Source organism: Kogia breviceps, chromosome 6 (assembly GCF_026419965.1).
Source record: "Kogia breviceps isolate mKogBre1 chromosome 6, mKogBre1 haplotype 1, whole genome shotgun sequence".
In the NCBI taxonomy this organism is placed as follows: Eukaryota; Metazoa; Chordata; class Mammalia; order Artiodactyla; family Physeteridae; genus Kogia; species Kogia breviceps.
The window spans coordinates 125,335,084-125,351,262 of NC_081315.1; the positions used below are offsets into that span (position 1 = coordinate 125,335,084).

The window sequence follows — 16,179 nt, forward strand, 5'->3', positions numbered from 1 at the left end:
GTAGGTCAATGGACAACGAAATATTTTTTTTTAAAAAGTATACATAGGGGATAATGATAATCTGCAAATAGAGATATCTGGTCTATAAATTCATGATTTCTTTTTAGCTTTCTATCTTAATGATGACAAAGAATATATACTTATCAGAATCCACACCAAAAAGGAAATTTCCCTCAGGGCTCTGTAAGGATTTATTCCTCAACTTAAATCCCTTTATCACAGGTCTCTTCTCATGATCTATTAAGTAAGGAATGTGTAAACAGAACTTACTTCACTGGTTCAGGAAAACATATTTCAGAACAGTCCTACTTTGTAGTTAGTTTTCCCTCTCAATTTTTATCTCCTTTCAAAGAACCAAAGACAGTTAAATAAATGCATGTTTCCTCATATGAGGAAAAGCTCTTTTCTTGTAATTTTCTCTCTAGCGTAAAATTTTTTTCTTTTTTTAGGTTGAGGAATAATCAGTGTTCAACATTATATTAGTTTCAGGTATATATCATGATAATTCATGTTTGAATATACTGTGACATGGTGACCACAATAGATCTAGTTAATGTCATCACCGTACAAAGTTACAGAATCTTCTTTTCTTGTAATGAGAACTGTTAACACCTACTGTCTTAGCAACTATCAACTATGCAGTTCAGTGTTATTAACTACAGTCCCCATGCTGTACATTACTTCCCCAGGACTTATTTATAACTGGAAGTCTGTACCTTTGGAGTCCCTTCACCCATTTTGCCCCCCTCCACGCCCCCCAGGCCTCTGGCAGTCACCAGTCTGACCTCAGTATCTGTGAGCTTGGTTTCTGTTTGTTTGTTTTTTAGATTCTACACACAAATGAGATCATACGGTATTTGTCTTTCTTTGTCTGACTTCTTTCAGTTATTTAGCGTAAAGTATTTTTTATTTGACAACGTATGGTACTGGAATATGTTTTCAACCAAGGAAAATTAGGATTAAAAAAAAAAAGAAAATTATTATCCAAAGGTATAGGACACAGATCATGGTCATATTCCAGAGCCATGTGGCTCCAATACTATTTCTGGGCTAATTACCAGTTAGGCATCTTAGATGTTATGGATTAAGAATGTTCTTAAGATTCCCATAGAGAAGCATATATGCACAGTTTTTTAATATCATCTTGCAATTCATTGGTTGCTGCTCATTAATCAGGTCATATTAAAGACAGTTTAGAAATTTGTTGTCCTGAACACCACAAAGAGGTGAGCTTGGCCCATGATGACACTATCAGGACTAAGAAATCTGATTAGAGGAGACTGGATTATAGAGGGCAGGGGGACGAGAACAGAGGAGCTAAGAAGGAAATTTGATGATAAAGAGGAAAAATGGAGTTAGAGTGAAAGAAAACAGAGAGACAGTCTTAGTCAGTGTTTTTGATGTGGAGAAGAAAATGTGGCAACGGATCATCGGCAATTAAAACCTTTCCCCACCTCCTTGATCCTCTCCATAAATAATGAAATTATTCTCAGGGAGAAAAAGTGTGAGTGAGGAGGGAGTGGAAATTCATGAATCCACAGTTTAATTGAATTTGGAGAATTCTCTGCTTTGGGTTTTGAAGTAACAGATGTGGTAATGAAAAAAAACTGTTACTTTACAGTTAAGGTCATGTGACTTGCCTTTTAAAGTCAGGGCACTCCCATATGGTGTAATACATTTAAGTTCAGAACAGTGAGTTGTTAGATTTAATAAAAAAGAATCTACATTGCTTATGTAAACTTAAAAATTTGTTTTAATGTTGTTTTTAATGATATGTCTTAACCCAGCATCTATCCTGTGACCCCCGCAAAGTGGCGTCTCCTTAACTTCTACACCTTAAGCACCTCTTCTGCATCGGCCTAGTCCCGGCCCTGGCAATTCAGTAAAAGCAAATCTCCTGAGGTCCAGTATCATATAATCCAAGTATATAGGTCCTTAACAGTCTTGCTTGGATCAAGGAAACTGGGCTCTATAGTAAAACAGTGGAATTCCTTTACGAATTTCTCCATGGAAATTATTTCTTGCAAGTGAACTATGGAAAGCCACCAAATTTGAAGTTACATTCTCTGAGGAGAACCTCAAGTCCAGCCATTCTGTTTTTAAATAATGGTATATTTTAATATATTATCGTTATTAACAGTTTTATAATCTCTACATTTTCCCCACTCCGTGATGGATAATCCTAGGTTAAAGGTACACTTGAAATGTGCTAATGGAGAAAGAAAAATCTCCAAAAGAACAGGAATAATCTTTATCAGATTAAAAAAAAAAATTGTCATCAAATGTTGTTGCTTAGTAGAGTCAAATCTTTAAACCAGCAGCAACCGACCAGTTTCATTTCTTCCCTTAATAGGCAACAGATCTTTGACTTAAGGTCTCTGAATCTGGTTGTTTTAACATTAGCAAATGAACTTCCTGAGGGGACACTAACTATAACCTGTTCTTCTTCAACAATCCTTCAGAGGCATGAGATACTCCAGAGACAGAGTATGGAAACACTCCATGTTTCCAGAGCTCCAAAACAAGTAGTAAAACTGGGGAGTAAAGTGGTCTCGGTTGGACTATATCCAGGTGCACCTGGGGGGCTTTGTATAAAGTAAACACGTGTGCTCTGAAACAGGGACTGATACTGGAATTTACTGGAGTGGCAAGTCCAGATTTAAGAGTTGCTTTTGTGATTATCAACAGGAGATGAAAGAATGGATGGCTACTTTAATCTCTCTGGACAGCACAGAAAGGAATTTTTGTGAAAAGTCCAAGCTAATAACTATGTTTGTTTTAATTTCCTTCTTTACCCAGATTATGAATTTGGCCCCCAGATGTATCTGCACTATCGCTGCTGCTGAAGGGTTGCTTTGGGTGGGGTTTCACATGTCACTGTCCACAAGGAATTAACCGGAAAGTTTTCCCGTCTGTTGCTTACTGTCTTCTCTTTAATCCAAATTCTGTACTCAGATAGTCAATACATAACTATGAAAAATGGTAACTAGCTTTGAAGGGGAAGAATATGAGAAAGAAAACAGATGTAAAAATAAATGTGGACATGAGGTTCTACCTTTTTTTTTTTTTTTTTTTTTCCTTTTCTGTGTGTTTCGTTTTTATAAGAGAGAGTCAGGTTTATTTAAAGGATCTTCTAAAATTTCAAATTATTAGATGAGAGAGACAATATTTTCAAAACTCTTCATACCTATTATTAACTTTTAAATATAAAGAACTCCAAAATTTATAAATTATATTTGTTTATAAAATGTAAAAGAATCATTACTGCCATTAGTTCATGTCAACTTTGATTGTTAATAAATGTCCAAAAAGTGTTTAAGCACCACCCACATTTCATAACTCTATATCCATCTTCATCCATGCAAAAGATAACCCCATTTCTATTGACATTTCTTACATATAACACTCTTTTGTTTATACATAATGTAGTGACCCTCAACCCAATATACACACACATTTTTGGGTTCATGCATCTTATAAAGCCACTAAGCATTTTAATGTTGGCTCTAATATACCACAGTCCCCCAAAATGGCATTGTCAGTCTTGGTTGCATGGTTTACTATACAGCATCTAAGTGCCTGGAACATCATAAGCCTTTACTAGCAGAACGCTGAATGAACAAGTAGGTGTTTGTAACACTTCAGCACCTGAGGACAGCTGGTAACTTACCTGGCTGGCTGCAGATGGACTAGCACAGTTCTTCCGGTAACAGGCCAACATGTGGGCGGTCTGATTAACCAGAATTTCCCTGATGACCTTCAAGGGCTGGTGTAGAACTGCTTTAAAAGCTACGTGCACAAAACAGTGAAAAGGGCATCAAAGGTTTAGCTCAGAAATTGATCCCTTCAAATAATAATAAACAACATTGCTCTTCAGACCACTCAGCAAGGGACAACAGCATTTAAAAATGTTCACGCCGTTTGTTAATGCTCTCCTCTTGACTAATTATAATTTAGCAGATGAGGAACAATAGCCTACCTATAACCATAGGCAGGTAATTGGTCCAGAATTTTCCTCAGAATATTAGAAACAGAACTCTGAGCCCACACAAAGAAAAGAAAGACCAGTTTACTATCTTCTGATGTTCTGAATTCTTATGGGCTGGATTGCTCTTTCTTCTAAACCTTAGTGTAGTATTTCAGTTGGGGTTTGGAGCAGGGAGGGGAGAAGCCCCCAGAAAACCCCTCAGGCCCCTACCATTTCCTAATTATCTTGGTATGGATAAGCAAATTCAGTCTCACCTGAGGGACCATCTTCTATTACCCTCTTGTCCCAGAGGGCGCACTCATATACCATAATGAGTCTAAGTATCACCTTCCTCAATTTCAACTCAGTCCCCCTGGGAAAGAAACTTTAAGCAAAACTGGACAGCACAGGCCCCACTCACTGCTCTCCTTATTGGTCTAGAGTTAGAAATGCTGATCATTCTCCCTCACCCTTCGCTTTTACAAATTCTGAATTTACCCACCGAAAGGCGGCACCACCGCAGGACCTGTCAGCTACTACTAACTCGATTAACCAACGAGGCCTGCCTGCATTACTAGGCAAGGTATACTGCGCCCCAGAATTAGCAGAGTGTTACCTGACTTGGCAAAGAAGTTGATGAGGGCATCAGTCTCGCAGCTCTTATAGAGATCAGCCAGCTGGGAGCTGCAGTTCAAGCCCAGATTGTGAATCCGAAGTCTTCTCTGCCCACTGACGGTCGTGTAAAGCACGGCACACTGCAGAGGCAACGTCGAGGGCACATGTTCTCCTGGTTAACATATTCACCCAAGCTAGCCTGATCTTATTTACATTTGCAGAACAGTGTGTACAGACAAAAGGCCTCTAAACTTTCCTACAGGATGTTTTCTATTATTGCTAAAGACTGAACAACAACACATAAGGGAGGAATAATGACCAGTCATACACTGGGTTCTCACGTAGCATTTCACTGGTTTAAACTTAAGCTTTGATGGGGCTATTCACATGCACATATCTCTGTGCATTTCCACAACTAGTCTACATTTCCTAGCTCAGATTTTATTACCAGGGATTCAGGTCCAGAAGTAATACCTTCATGTTCTCATAGTCCTCAAGGCTCACTTCGATTAAAAATGGACAACTAGGGCCTCCCTGGTGGCTCACTGGTTGAGAATCTGCCTGCTAATGCAGGGGACACGGGTTCGTGCCCTGGTCTGGGAGGATCCCACATGCCGCGGAGCAACTAGGCCTGTGAGCCACAGCTACTGAGCCTGCGCGTCTGGAGCCTGTGCTCCGCAACAAGAGAAGCCGTGATGAAGAGTGGCCCCTGCTTGCCACGACTAAAGAAAAAAAAAAAAAAAATGGACAACTAGCTTTGGTGATGTACTTACGGGTGTGTGTGTGTGGTTTTTTTTTGCGGTACTCGGGCCTCTCACTGTGGTGGCCCCTCCTGTTGCGGAGCACAGGCTCCGGACGCGCAGGCTCAGCGGCCATGGCTCACGGGCCCAGCCGCTCCGCGGCATGTGGGATCTTCCCAAACCGGGGCACGAACCCGTGTCCCCTGCATCGGCAGGCGGACTCTCAACCACTGCGCCACCAGAGAAGCCCTTATGTTTTATACTAATAATATAGGCATACATTTCAAAAATGCAAACAAGTAACCATTTCCCCAAATAGCTGTGATTTTAAAATAAACATCAGAGTTTTTCCTCAACTTGATGCCAAACTCTCCTTTCTTTGAGGGTGATGCTTGTGTCTGAAAACTATGACCATTAGAATTTCTCCTGTTTTAATTCAAAGTCTCCATGGCTTCCAGTTAATCTTATTTGCTACAAAGCCAAGTCCTATTGCTACTTGCTTCTGATATGATAACACGTCTCAGCAGTGGTGTCTGGCACACGGCAGTCAGGAGTGCAGCAAACCAGTGAGTGAGTGAGTGGGTACTGATGCCTGTCATTCTGACCTCAGGTCTGCGGGGCTCTCATGCAAAGACATACATAATCGTTACTTCACATAAATAGCGTATATGAATCAATATGGAGAATATACCACAGAGTGCTCTAATCTAGTGACTTTTGCCTTTGGAGAAATGGAGTTGAATTTCTTCACACAGAGACTAACACAGTTGATGGCCCTGGAGTCTCCCCCGCTGATCACTGTCAGTAAGAAACTACAAAGCAAAAGATGGGAATACAGTTTAGGTCACCTGGATTAAGGCTCCACTGTCTTCACTGAGTTTGTCATCGTGCTTGAACTCCACAGTCACTGCCTTGTCACAGTCAATGGCTGCCATCTCTACATCGGTGGTGTTGTTCATATAGATGCCACCAAAGAAGTCAGTGGCTCTGAAACCTAAGGATGAGGGAAAAGGGAAATGTTGCCTCTCCTTATTTTACTGTTATTTTCTTGGTTGGCCTGTTAGTGAGTTTGAAGAGGAAACAATTGTACAACAGAGACCTGAAAAATAATAAAAACGAAAAGTACCTGTGCTGGTACGAACCCTCATAATAGCATCAAATCCTATTTTCTTCTCAATATCATTTCTGAGGTCATTCAAAAATTGCTGGCTGTCCAAGTGCACCTAAAAAAAATAAAGTATGATCATGCCCACCAGGTGGCGGCAAAATACTTAAAATAACAATGCTTTTTAAAACAAATCTGGATTAAAACCTACTTTATCCAGAAATCTCAGAAAGGGTTCTGACAGCTTTTTCTCTGTCATTTCATTTATAGTCTTTGGTCTTAGCAAATCCCTCATCTAGTCCCTAATATAACAATGTAGCCGGGTAACGGAAAATAACTGCTCTCATCAAAACACAACGAGATGATGAACACTGTCATTTATGTTGGGGCGTTCCCCCTCCATGTTTCCCTCGAGGTACATAACTTAGAGGCGCCCCCTAACCTCGTCTCCTCGGGGGAAGGCAGGTGACTTATCCAATTTCTAAGCCTGGGAAAAGGAACTGGGCAGGCATAACTCGGCCTCCTCCACATCATCTTTCTGGGGAAGCAGCCTGCCTGCAGGAAGCACAGTTTCCTGGCCCTCAGTACAGTAGCGGGGGCGGGAGTCCGCAGCAGATGCTTTTGTCTGTGCCGCCTTGTGCCTCGGTGTAAAAAGTTTGTCTCACTGAGGGGAAAGAAAGCGCTAGCAAGCCCACTTGCCCATAGACCTAGGTCCGTTCCAGGGCTGGCATTTTGACCGTCTCTTGACTCTCTCAGTTCAGGGTTGGAGGGGGCGGGGGGGGAGGTGTAACATGAACTGACCCGCCCCATATCAATAACACTTTAAAACAAATATATAGTCACTTTTAAAAACAATACCTTAAATATATTTAATATAAAATATCAAGATTTTATATTAAATATATTTCCCCCCACCATGGAAGCTTAACATTGACATTCAACTCTGAGGCTGAATGAGTCAATCTGTGGCCATACCTTAGGGAGCAGGCAAGCAATTCTTAAGCATCTGTCCATTCTTTTCCATCGGACCTAGAATTTACATTTGTCGGCTGCCCACAGGGGGCACAGCTTTCTCACCCTCAGATCTAAGCACCAAAAGTAAACCAGCAGCGGAAAACCGAGACGAACGAATTGCTGGCCTTTACCTGGAAATTGTTGTACTTGTAGAGCGTCCCTCCCGTTAGCTGAGGCACAAGACCCAAGGAGGCCACGTCCGTGTACTGACTGGGGAAGAGGAAGAGCGTCACGCAGCAGCCGTGAGCCACGCAGTCCTTGGCTAGAGGGTCGTAGACGTTTGTCTGGGGCTGGAAAAGGATCTGAAGAAAAAGATACACAAAGGGAAGAAAGAAAACCACACGATGTTCCTGGCTTCTGTTTTTAATTTCTATTGAATTCTCACTGCAGTTTTTTAAATGAACTTTTTTTTTCCCAGGTAAGTGCAGAAGAAGTGAGCCGTGATGATCATCAGCGCAGAGGCCACGTGCCGAGCACCCCGCGCGACAGGCGTGTGCCGTGTTTAATACACATATGTGCGCAGTGTTACCGGACCCTCCGACGGCTCTAAGGCAGCTGACGTTTGGTCCTCCCTTTCACAGACCGAGACGAGGCAACTTGGTTGGGGTCACGTGGCCGCGGCTGGATGCTTACCTCAGTGTTCATCCTTTCCCCGGACTTGTCCCCACGGCTGCACTGCCAGAGAGGGTCTGAGCAAAGCGTATTTTGAGCCCCGGGCACGTCTACTTCATGCCTCAGGAGTGCCGTCATACGGGACCGTCCGCTACCTTCGCCCTCTACGCCCCGATCTTCTTTCTGCATTTCCCTCCATTTCTTCCATTCCCCTAATAGTCTTACCACTCAGTCTCTTACACAGATTATACATGAAAAAAGCTTGAGACCTTATCTTATTTCAGACATGAGCTTTTCTAGGAATATACAATTTCCTGAATTATTTACAATTCAAAATTTTCCTACAAAATACAATGTCCTGTATTTATACATTACATGTAGCTTCTCCCCCTTTCCTATACAAAGCACACACTCCCTCTCCCTTTATTCCATTTTAAGAACTGACATATGGACTTCAAAGGGCAACTGTTTACAAATACCTTCTCTTTGTCCGTATTAATCAGTTTTTTGTCATCTCTGTTTTTGAGCTTCCCTGGTGCTTCCGCAGTTGGCAAGGAGGAATGGAAGATGAACAGCTTCCCGGGACACTCAGCTGCCTGGGGGAGAAAGAAAGAGTCTTGGGTGGGAAGTTTTATTTTAAGGGACTCAGGAAAGTGAAATATAAGTACCTTCTATGAGCCAAGCACTGTATACATCTCACTAATCCTCACAATAAACTTGTGCCTTCTATAGATTGGGAAACGGAGGCTCAGGGAGGCTAAGTGATTTGCCTAAAGTCACACAAGTTGTAAATAAAGGAGCCAATTTTTTGGTAACTGTGCAGCTTGCAAGATCTTAGTTCCCTGACCAGGGATCGCACCCGGGCCCACAGCAGTGAAAGCACCAGGTCCTAACCACTGGACCACCAGGGAATTCCCCCAAGAGCCAATATATAAATGTAGGTCTCTGTACCATGATGCTTTAAACACCTATTAAAATGATGTGTCCAAGTAAAAGTACTTTCTCATTTAGCCAACAGTAGTCTTTCAGGACCAGGTAAATCCCCTGATGATAGGCTTCCCAGGATCGTGATGCAATACAAGCTCTTCTCTGAAACCGTTAGTCAATACAGATTAAATCTGAAGGGGCACTTCAAGGAAGAATGCACAAGGATGCAGCGGTGGTGTGGCAACAGCAGACAAGGAACCAGCTATCAGACAAGATGACAAAAGGAAGAAATGCGGGATCAACATCACACTATCTGTAGTCCCTGGGAAGCAACAAAAAGACCAGGGAGGCTCCATCCATGAAAGTCAAATCAGCATTAAAAATATTTAAAATCGGGCTTCCCTGGTGGCGCAGTGGTTGAGAGTCCGCCTGCCGATGCAGGGGACACGGGTTCGTGCCCCGGTCCGGGAGGATCCCACGTGCCGCGGAGCGGCTGGGCCCGTGAGCCGTGGCCGCTGAGCCTGCACGTCCGGAGCCTGTGCTCCGCGACGGGAGAGGCCACAGCAGTGAGAGGCCCGTGTACCGCAAAACAAAACAAAACAAAACAAAACACTTCTATCCATCTAGATCTTCTCTACTCACAGACGCGTTGTAACTTTATACCACAGTAGTTAAGAGCATGGGTCCTAGTTCCTAACTGCATGGGTTAGAATCCCAACCATTTTATCAGCTAAGTGACACTGGGCAAAATATTTAACTTCTCTAAATAAGCCTCAGCTACCTAATTATATGACACAGGGAAAATAGTTAACTACAAAATATTGTTGAGAGAATTCAATGACCCAGGACATGGTGTTAATCATAACTACACATACATGATTGCCTAGTTAATATTACCTATGGCGTAAAACTCTGAAGGAAAAAAAAAATAAAGTACAATATTGAAAAAAATAAGCCATATTTATCTTTTTTCCTTATATAATGGCTATTAATTTCAGATTTATTATTTCATTAATCACATCCTTATAAAATCTTTTATGAGTAGCAATAAAGAGCTCCTGTGGCATCACATGCTTTATAATCCCTACAAAATGTATGTTTTTACCAAAATCTGTGCCCACATGAGTGCATCAGGTAGGATTAGATGAATGACATGTCATTCTTATTATGGTGGAAACAGGTTGAGAAAGGCTGGCCTGGAGAACCCATTGCTCAAAATTCAGCTCCGATGTTCTTTCCTCTGAGAGATGTGTTATTAAACCCCTCAGCAGAGCTGGTAGCCTCTACCTCTATGTCCCTACTCTGCTTTGTAAATAAGACTTTTCTAGAATTAATGACACTGTGTTACAACTTTAGGTATTCTACTGTCTTCCATGGATCACAGGCTCCATGAAAAAGGAGGGACCTTGATTTTTCTACAATGTGTTTCTCCAACCCTCCTGCCCAGGGTCTGGTGCCTTTCACTCTATAGATGCTCCATACATTTTTGTGGAAGGAACGTTGTGAGGCATCATCTTGAAACCAAAGTTAAGCAAATATTAAGACAACTGAGAGATAAATTCCCCCCACCTAATGATATATTTGAAGCATAACCACCAAAGGCCATTTCCCTCCAACATTTTGCCAAACTCTATTTATCTAGTTTTATGGGGGAAGTAAGAGCTAACTCAGAAAACTGTTCTGAGGCCAACTTAAAAGACAATGCCAGCAATTCACGAATAGTTGAGTTATGAGTGTCAGATTTTGAAAGAGATGCAGATTTTGGAAGACTATATGGAAAAAAAGAGTACAAGAGGCTGTGGACACGGAAGCATGTACAACAGAAAATAGGGAATGGAAACCTTTAGTTGGATAGTTCAAGGGCTTTTGAGAAAGTATGCATCAGAAGTTACCAAACAGTCCCTCTTTATCTTTGTGACAAATTAGCACATGTTTTATGTTAGTTTTTGTCTACTCTCTTTGTTTCTAAAAGTTTATTACAACCAATTATATATAGATTTTACTTGGCATCTAGCTGATAGAAAGTAGAGCTATAATTCAGATGGGGGAGTCCAGTTCTAAAATGTCTCCACTTGGACACAAATAAGAAACATTGCACTCTGATGCTCTTTCAGTCTCTCGTCCCCTCCACAGAGAATGAGACTCTCAGCTCTGGCCTCTCGTGCAGAACACCCTGAACTACTCGGCTGAGCTGCTGTGGTCCCGGACTTGCCAAAGTTCCGCTTTGCTCTCCTCCCCCACCCCCTTTATTTTTGGGAACACAAGCAGTGGACGTCACACATGGTATTACGGAGTTACATCTCTTCCACCCACTATGAGCAACTTAGAAGCAGGGACAGTAGTCCTCACATTCTTACAAAACACAGGCATTTAATCAATCTTTGTTGATTGAAAGAATAAGTGAATGAATGATGTGGTCTCTTCAATATTTAGATATTACCCTGCAAATTCTCAAAAATGTTAGCTCTTAGCCTAATAATGACTTCAGGCAAGAACTTTAGCACCCTGTATATGTTATACAAATTTAAGTCTTACCCATTTTTAGCCACACGGGACCTGAAAAGATGATGAGATGATGTGACGGTCAGAGGCAGCTAAGCTATCATACACACATCAGACATTTACACACACACACACACACACACTTTTATCTTATTTGGAATTTTTTTTCCTTCATCCAAATCTGATAAAGTTGCTATGAGGCAGAAAGTATCGAATTGTACTACAGCAGTTTCTGCTCTTTTACAATGAATTATTATCACCCAGAATCTTCTTGGAAGATGCAGAAGAAACCTTTTTCATTAAGGTGATTTATGGCAACGGTCTATTTATAAAAAAAAAGTTTTGAGGAAACATGATTAAAGGCACATATACAATAGAAATGCTAAGGCAAATGTAAAGAACTGGAAATCAGTAAGAAGGTCAGGGAAAAGAAATCGTTATATTAGAATATCTACCCTAAGTAGTATCTTAGTAGTTAAAGCTAAAAGAAACATCATGTGTTAGACTGCTTATAGCAACCGACTCTAGGAAACTAGCTAGTGAATCTTTCTACATGTAAGAGATTGAATCATACAATAATGTCTCCAGTTAATGTTCTACACAAGAGAGAACTTTCTTCATAGTGTTCTTTCTTAATTTAACCGTTAATTAACAGCTTAGGGCAAGACATTAAACCATAGTTAAACAAAAGCGTTCTTAGTGCAAGTGTAATATGAAGTTGTACGGGTCAGGTATGCAATTTTCTCGTGAGTTAACTTAATGTAAGGATATTCCAAGAGATGGCACAATGAATAACAATTCTTTATGCTGGTGGTTCCCAACTATGGATAATCAGCAGAGCAAACTGGGGAGCTAATGAATCAGGGTCTCTGGAAGTGGGGCCAGAGATCTGCATTTTTAAAAAGTAGCCGCCCTTTAATACGTGACTCCACGACTTGGGGCATGCCTGCCTTCCCGGTCTTCTGCAGCCGTGGAGTCTGTGTGAAGATGGGCTGGGAGAGCAATCTGCCAGCAGGCACAGGGCAGTAAGCACCACTAACATTATGTCCAACAGTGTAATTTTATAAAGGTAGCTCCTTATCTTCACATAAAGACAGTTCTTGGGGCTTCCCTGGCAGCGCGGTGGTTAAGAATCCGCCTGCCAATGCAGGGGACACGGGTTTGAGCCCTGGTCCGGGAAGATCCCACATGCCGCGGAGCAACTAAGCCCGTGCGCCACAACTACTGAGCCTGCGCTCTAGAGCCCGCGAGCCACAACTACTGAACACGTGTGCCACAACTACTGAAGCCCGCGCGCCTAGAGCCCGTGCTCCGCAACAAGAGAAACCACCACACCGCAATGAAGAGTAGCCCCCGCTATCTGCAACTAGAGAAAGCCTGTGTGCAGCAACAAGGACCCAACGCAGCCAAGAATAAATAAAGTAAATTTATAAAAGAAAAAAAGCTATAAAAAAAAGTTCTTTACCTTCTCTAAAGGGAGTTCATTCTACTTTGTAAGAATAATGCTACTTATTTACTTTGATTTTTGTAAAGTTATTCTGATTAGTTATATTTAGATATTAGTTTCTTCTCATCTTTAAACTTCAGTGTAAAAGTACATGCGACTCTAACATTAAAATTGCAAGTATAACAAAAAATAACAAGCAAAAGACATGAAAGTAGATTGACTGAAATGCACTGGCCTCTGGCAAATGACAGGCAGCTGAGAACACAGACAGTGCAGTTATCATGGTGCTGAGGGACCTCGAAGAACACCATGCTTAATAAGAACACAGTGCTTTTCAGTCATGGATCCTAATACCACATTTTAGATATGTGCAATGCATGTACACGAGTTGCTTTATATATTTTTTCTTTCAAGGCTGCTAAGCAGCCTCTAGACCTCTTGTGGACAGCCAGTGTGGAACCCACTGTGACAAGACAGTACTGCTCCCTTTTAGAAACGATATGTTGGTTTGAGCTGGGATTCTGGATGCGTGTTTTAATGAAGCCTGTATATTCTTTCATGGATGAAACTTCCTGTGTGTGTGTGTGTGTACGTGTACGCATGTGCCTATCTGTCTTCTTTAAAATGTATTTACTAGCAACTAAAGAAGAGCCATGCCGTGCTCTTCTTTCCACTCTACTGTCTTAACTAATGATTTATTGGCTTATGAATATCCACTCATCCTTCAGGCGTGAGCACGTGCATACCATGTTACTCCCAGTACGAACTTCTCAGAGTAGAAAGACTTGTAGCATCACATATAACTTATCACGTATCAGGAAATTTACATATGAATATCTAGACACCTTATTGGAGGAAAGAACGACAACCATTGCAAAACTCTTTCAAAATGAAACAGAAGATATTTGTCCTTAGCAATGTGGAATCAGATAGGAATTCCCAAGTCTTTCTGCAGCCCAAACAATGATCACTGCTGGCTTCCCCGGGATGAAACTTAACATCTCCACATCGCTTTCTGATGTAAAATTTCTCTTTAATTTTATGTTAAATTAACTTGGATTGAGGCTTTCTGAGGGATATCCACGCTCATGATCCCATGAGTGAATCCTCTGAAGACCAGAGAACCCAGGCAAGAATCACTACACCAGAACCAGACTATGACGTTTGGTCATAAAATTTATGTGGAAGTTCTTTCATAAACTTAATTCTGTAGGGTGGTTGTTGCTGTTTGTTATTACCGCTAGCCATTTTATCTTAAAAAATAATTCAAATGTAACTGTAATAATACAATTTAAAAATCAGTTTTAGGAACTAGCTCTCTGGGCCAAAGTGGTTTGACTCTTGTGCTAAGGTAATAATGATTAAGAGTAAGCGCTTTCCCACCGTTCTGCTTTGCTCAGAGTAATTAATGTCTTTATTACTATGGAAACGACCAGAGTCACTTGGGCTCAGCTTCCCAACCAGAGGGTCGGCCAAGCCCGCTCTGCTGGCATTCAGCAAGGCCCCAGGCAGCGCTCACTTCTGTCACGACCTTGCCCTCGCATGCCTGAAAACCCCAAGGAAGGAGAGAGATGGAGATTTTTCTTTTCATATCTGGTAGTTCAGATATTGTTGAAATAACTTAAAAATAGATCATATAAAGTTCACATAAAAGCCAAAAGGAGGAGCTAAGCTGGAAACCCCGACAAAATCAGTTGCTCAGATGCTAACAGTGCTGGAATGTAAACGCTGGGAGCAAGCTGCGGTTTGGGCCGTTTCCTCCTGAGATTTGTAGGGAAGTTTGAACAGCCTCCAGCAACCTGCATGTTTTAATGAAGGCTGTATCTTCTTTCACGGATGAAACTTCCTCTGTGTGTGTGTGTGTGAGTGTGTGTGTGTGTGTGTGTGTTTAGAGTTTATTTACTAGCAACTAAAAGGGCCTTCTTCTCACCTTTAGTGCTTCCATGCCAGCCCGGATGACAGGAGCAAAGACGGTCTCATTTTCATTAGAGTCTGCAAACATCTCTGGAATCTGGTCCAATAGACTGCAAGAAATGAATGAGCAAAAGGTTTTAAATATTTAGCATATTTGTAATAAACATCAGGAAATAAATCACGAGCACTTCAGGTCTGAATACATATGGTGTTTTTTTTACACTGAACACCTGTCGGTGAATTTCAGAGGTCATTCCTTAAGGAATGATATCCTGGCATGATTTGGCACCAAAATTTATGATTTGGTTGGAACATTTACAAAATCACACTCTTTATAGATTTTTTCTCTATTTACTACATTTCTGATCTCTTAGACTATAAATTATGGAACAGTGGCTGTATCATCACCAAATACTCTCATGCACACTCAGGAAATAACTCCCTTGCGTTGCCTTCCAGCAAAGAGAAGGGACTGGTAGGGTTAAGTATGTGTACTAAAAAAAATTCCTCCTTTTAGATACCAGTCTGCAATGAAAAGAGACAGAACTAACATAAATAATAGAGTTTTATAATCCATGTGTTAAAACCCCCTTGCTAATGACAAAACAAAATATGTGTGATGGAATCAAAACATTAAAAAAGAGAAAGACAAATATCACATGATAGCACTTGCATGTGGAATCTAAAAAAAATGGTACAAATGAAACTGTTTACGAAACAAAAATAGTCACAGATGTAGCAAACAAACTTATGGTTACCAAGGGGGAAAGAGGTGGGGAGGGGTAACTGGGGGAGATTGGGATGGACATATACACACTACTATGTAGAAAACAGATAGCTAAGAAGGACCTACTGCAGAGCACAGGGACCTCCACTCAGTGCTCTGTAATGAACTGCGTTAGGAACAGAATCTAAAAAAGAGTGGATACAGGTATATGTATAACTGACCCCCTCTGCTGTACGGCAGAAACTAACACGCCAGCGTAAACCAACTCTACTCCAATAAAGATGAATTTTTAAAAAACAGACAACTGATTAGGATCTAAATTATGAAGCACTCGATATTTACTTGTGAATCACAGATTGGGATTCTTGATAGCCGACAAGGAAACCATCCAGCAGAGGAACAAAGACCTCACTGACGTCGGTCACCACCATCATCTGGGGCCGCGCCAAAGTGCTGTTCACGTTAAAGAAATGGAGGACTTTGTTGTACGTGATGAAACCGACTCGGAGTGAGGAAGTCTCTTCCTGACCTTCCCTGTGAGAGAGAAAAAAAGGGTTTGACGTTCTCCCATAAAGCCCTGAGAGAGCGGCTTCTATGGGAAATTCAGTA

The 16,179-nt window shown here is 41.4% G+C and overlaps 2 protein-coding genes across 7 annotated transcripts in view; one reads left to right on the forward strand and one right to left on the reverse strand.

The window, feature by feature from the left end:
• METTL14 (methyltransferase 14, N6-adenosine-methyltransferase non-catalytic subunit) overlaps positions 1-8,350 on the forward strand; it is a 72,351-nt gene extending 64,001 nt beyond the window's left edge. For 3 of the 5 annotated variants that reach the window (XR_010841135.1, XR_010841136.1, XR_010841137.1), the window contains exon 17: positions 2,800-3,047. The gene's annotated coding sequence lies outside the window, so the exon portion shown is untranslated. Of the gene's footprint in view, positions 1-2,799; positions 3,059-8,022 lie in introns of those variants that run through there. The other 2 variants (XR_010841134.1, XR_009336207.2) reach the window with 2 other exon arrangements.
• SEC24D (SEC24 homolog D, COPII coat complex component) overlaps positions 1-16,179 on the reverse strand; it is a 112,446-nt gene that overhangs the window by 10,525 nt on the left and 85,742 nt on the right. For both annotated transcript variants that reach the window (XM_059066742.2, XM_059066741.2), the window contains exons 12-19: positions 15,913-16,104; positions 14,860-14,953; positions 8,533-8,649; positions 7,573-7,743; positions 6,449-6,545; positions 6,171-6,316; positions 4,584-4,722; positions 3,671-3,789 (exon numbers count right to left, since the gene is read on the reverse strand). In XM_059066742.2, coding sequence (XP_058922725.1) covers positions 3,671-3,789; positions 4,584-4,722; positions 6,171-6,316; positions 6,449-6,545; positions 7,573-7,743; positions 8,533-8,649; positions 14,860-14,953; positions 15,913-16,104 — 1,075 coding nt within the window. The remainder of the gene's footprint in view (positions 1-3,670; positions 3,790-4,583; positions 4,723-6,170; positions 6,317-6,448; positions 6,546-7,572; positions 7,744-8,532; positions 8,650-14,859; positions 14,954-15,912; positions 16,105-16,179) is intronic.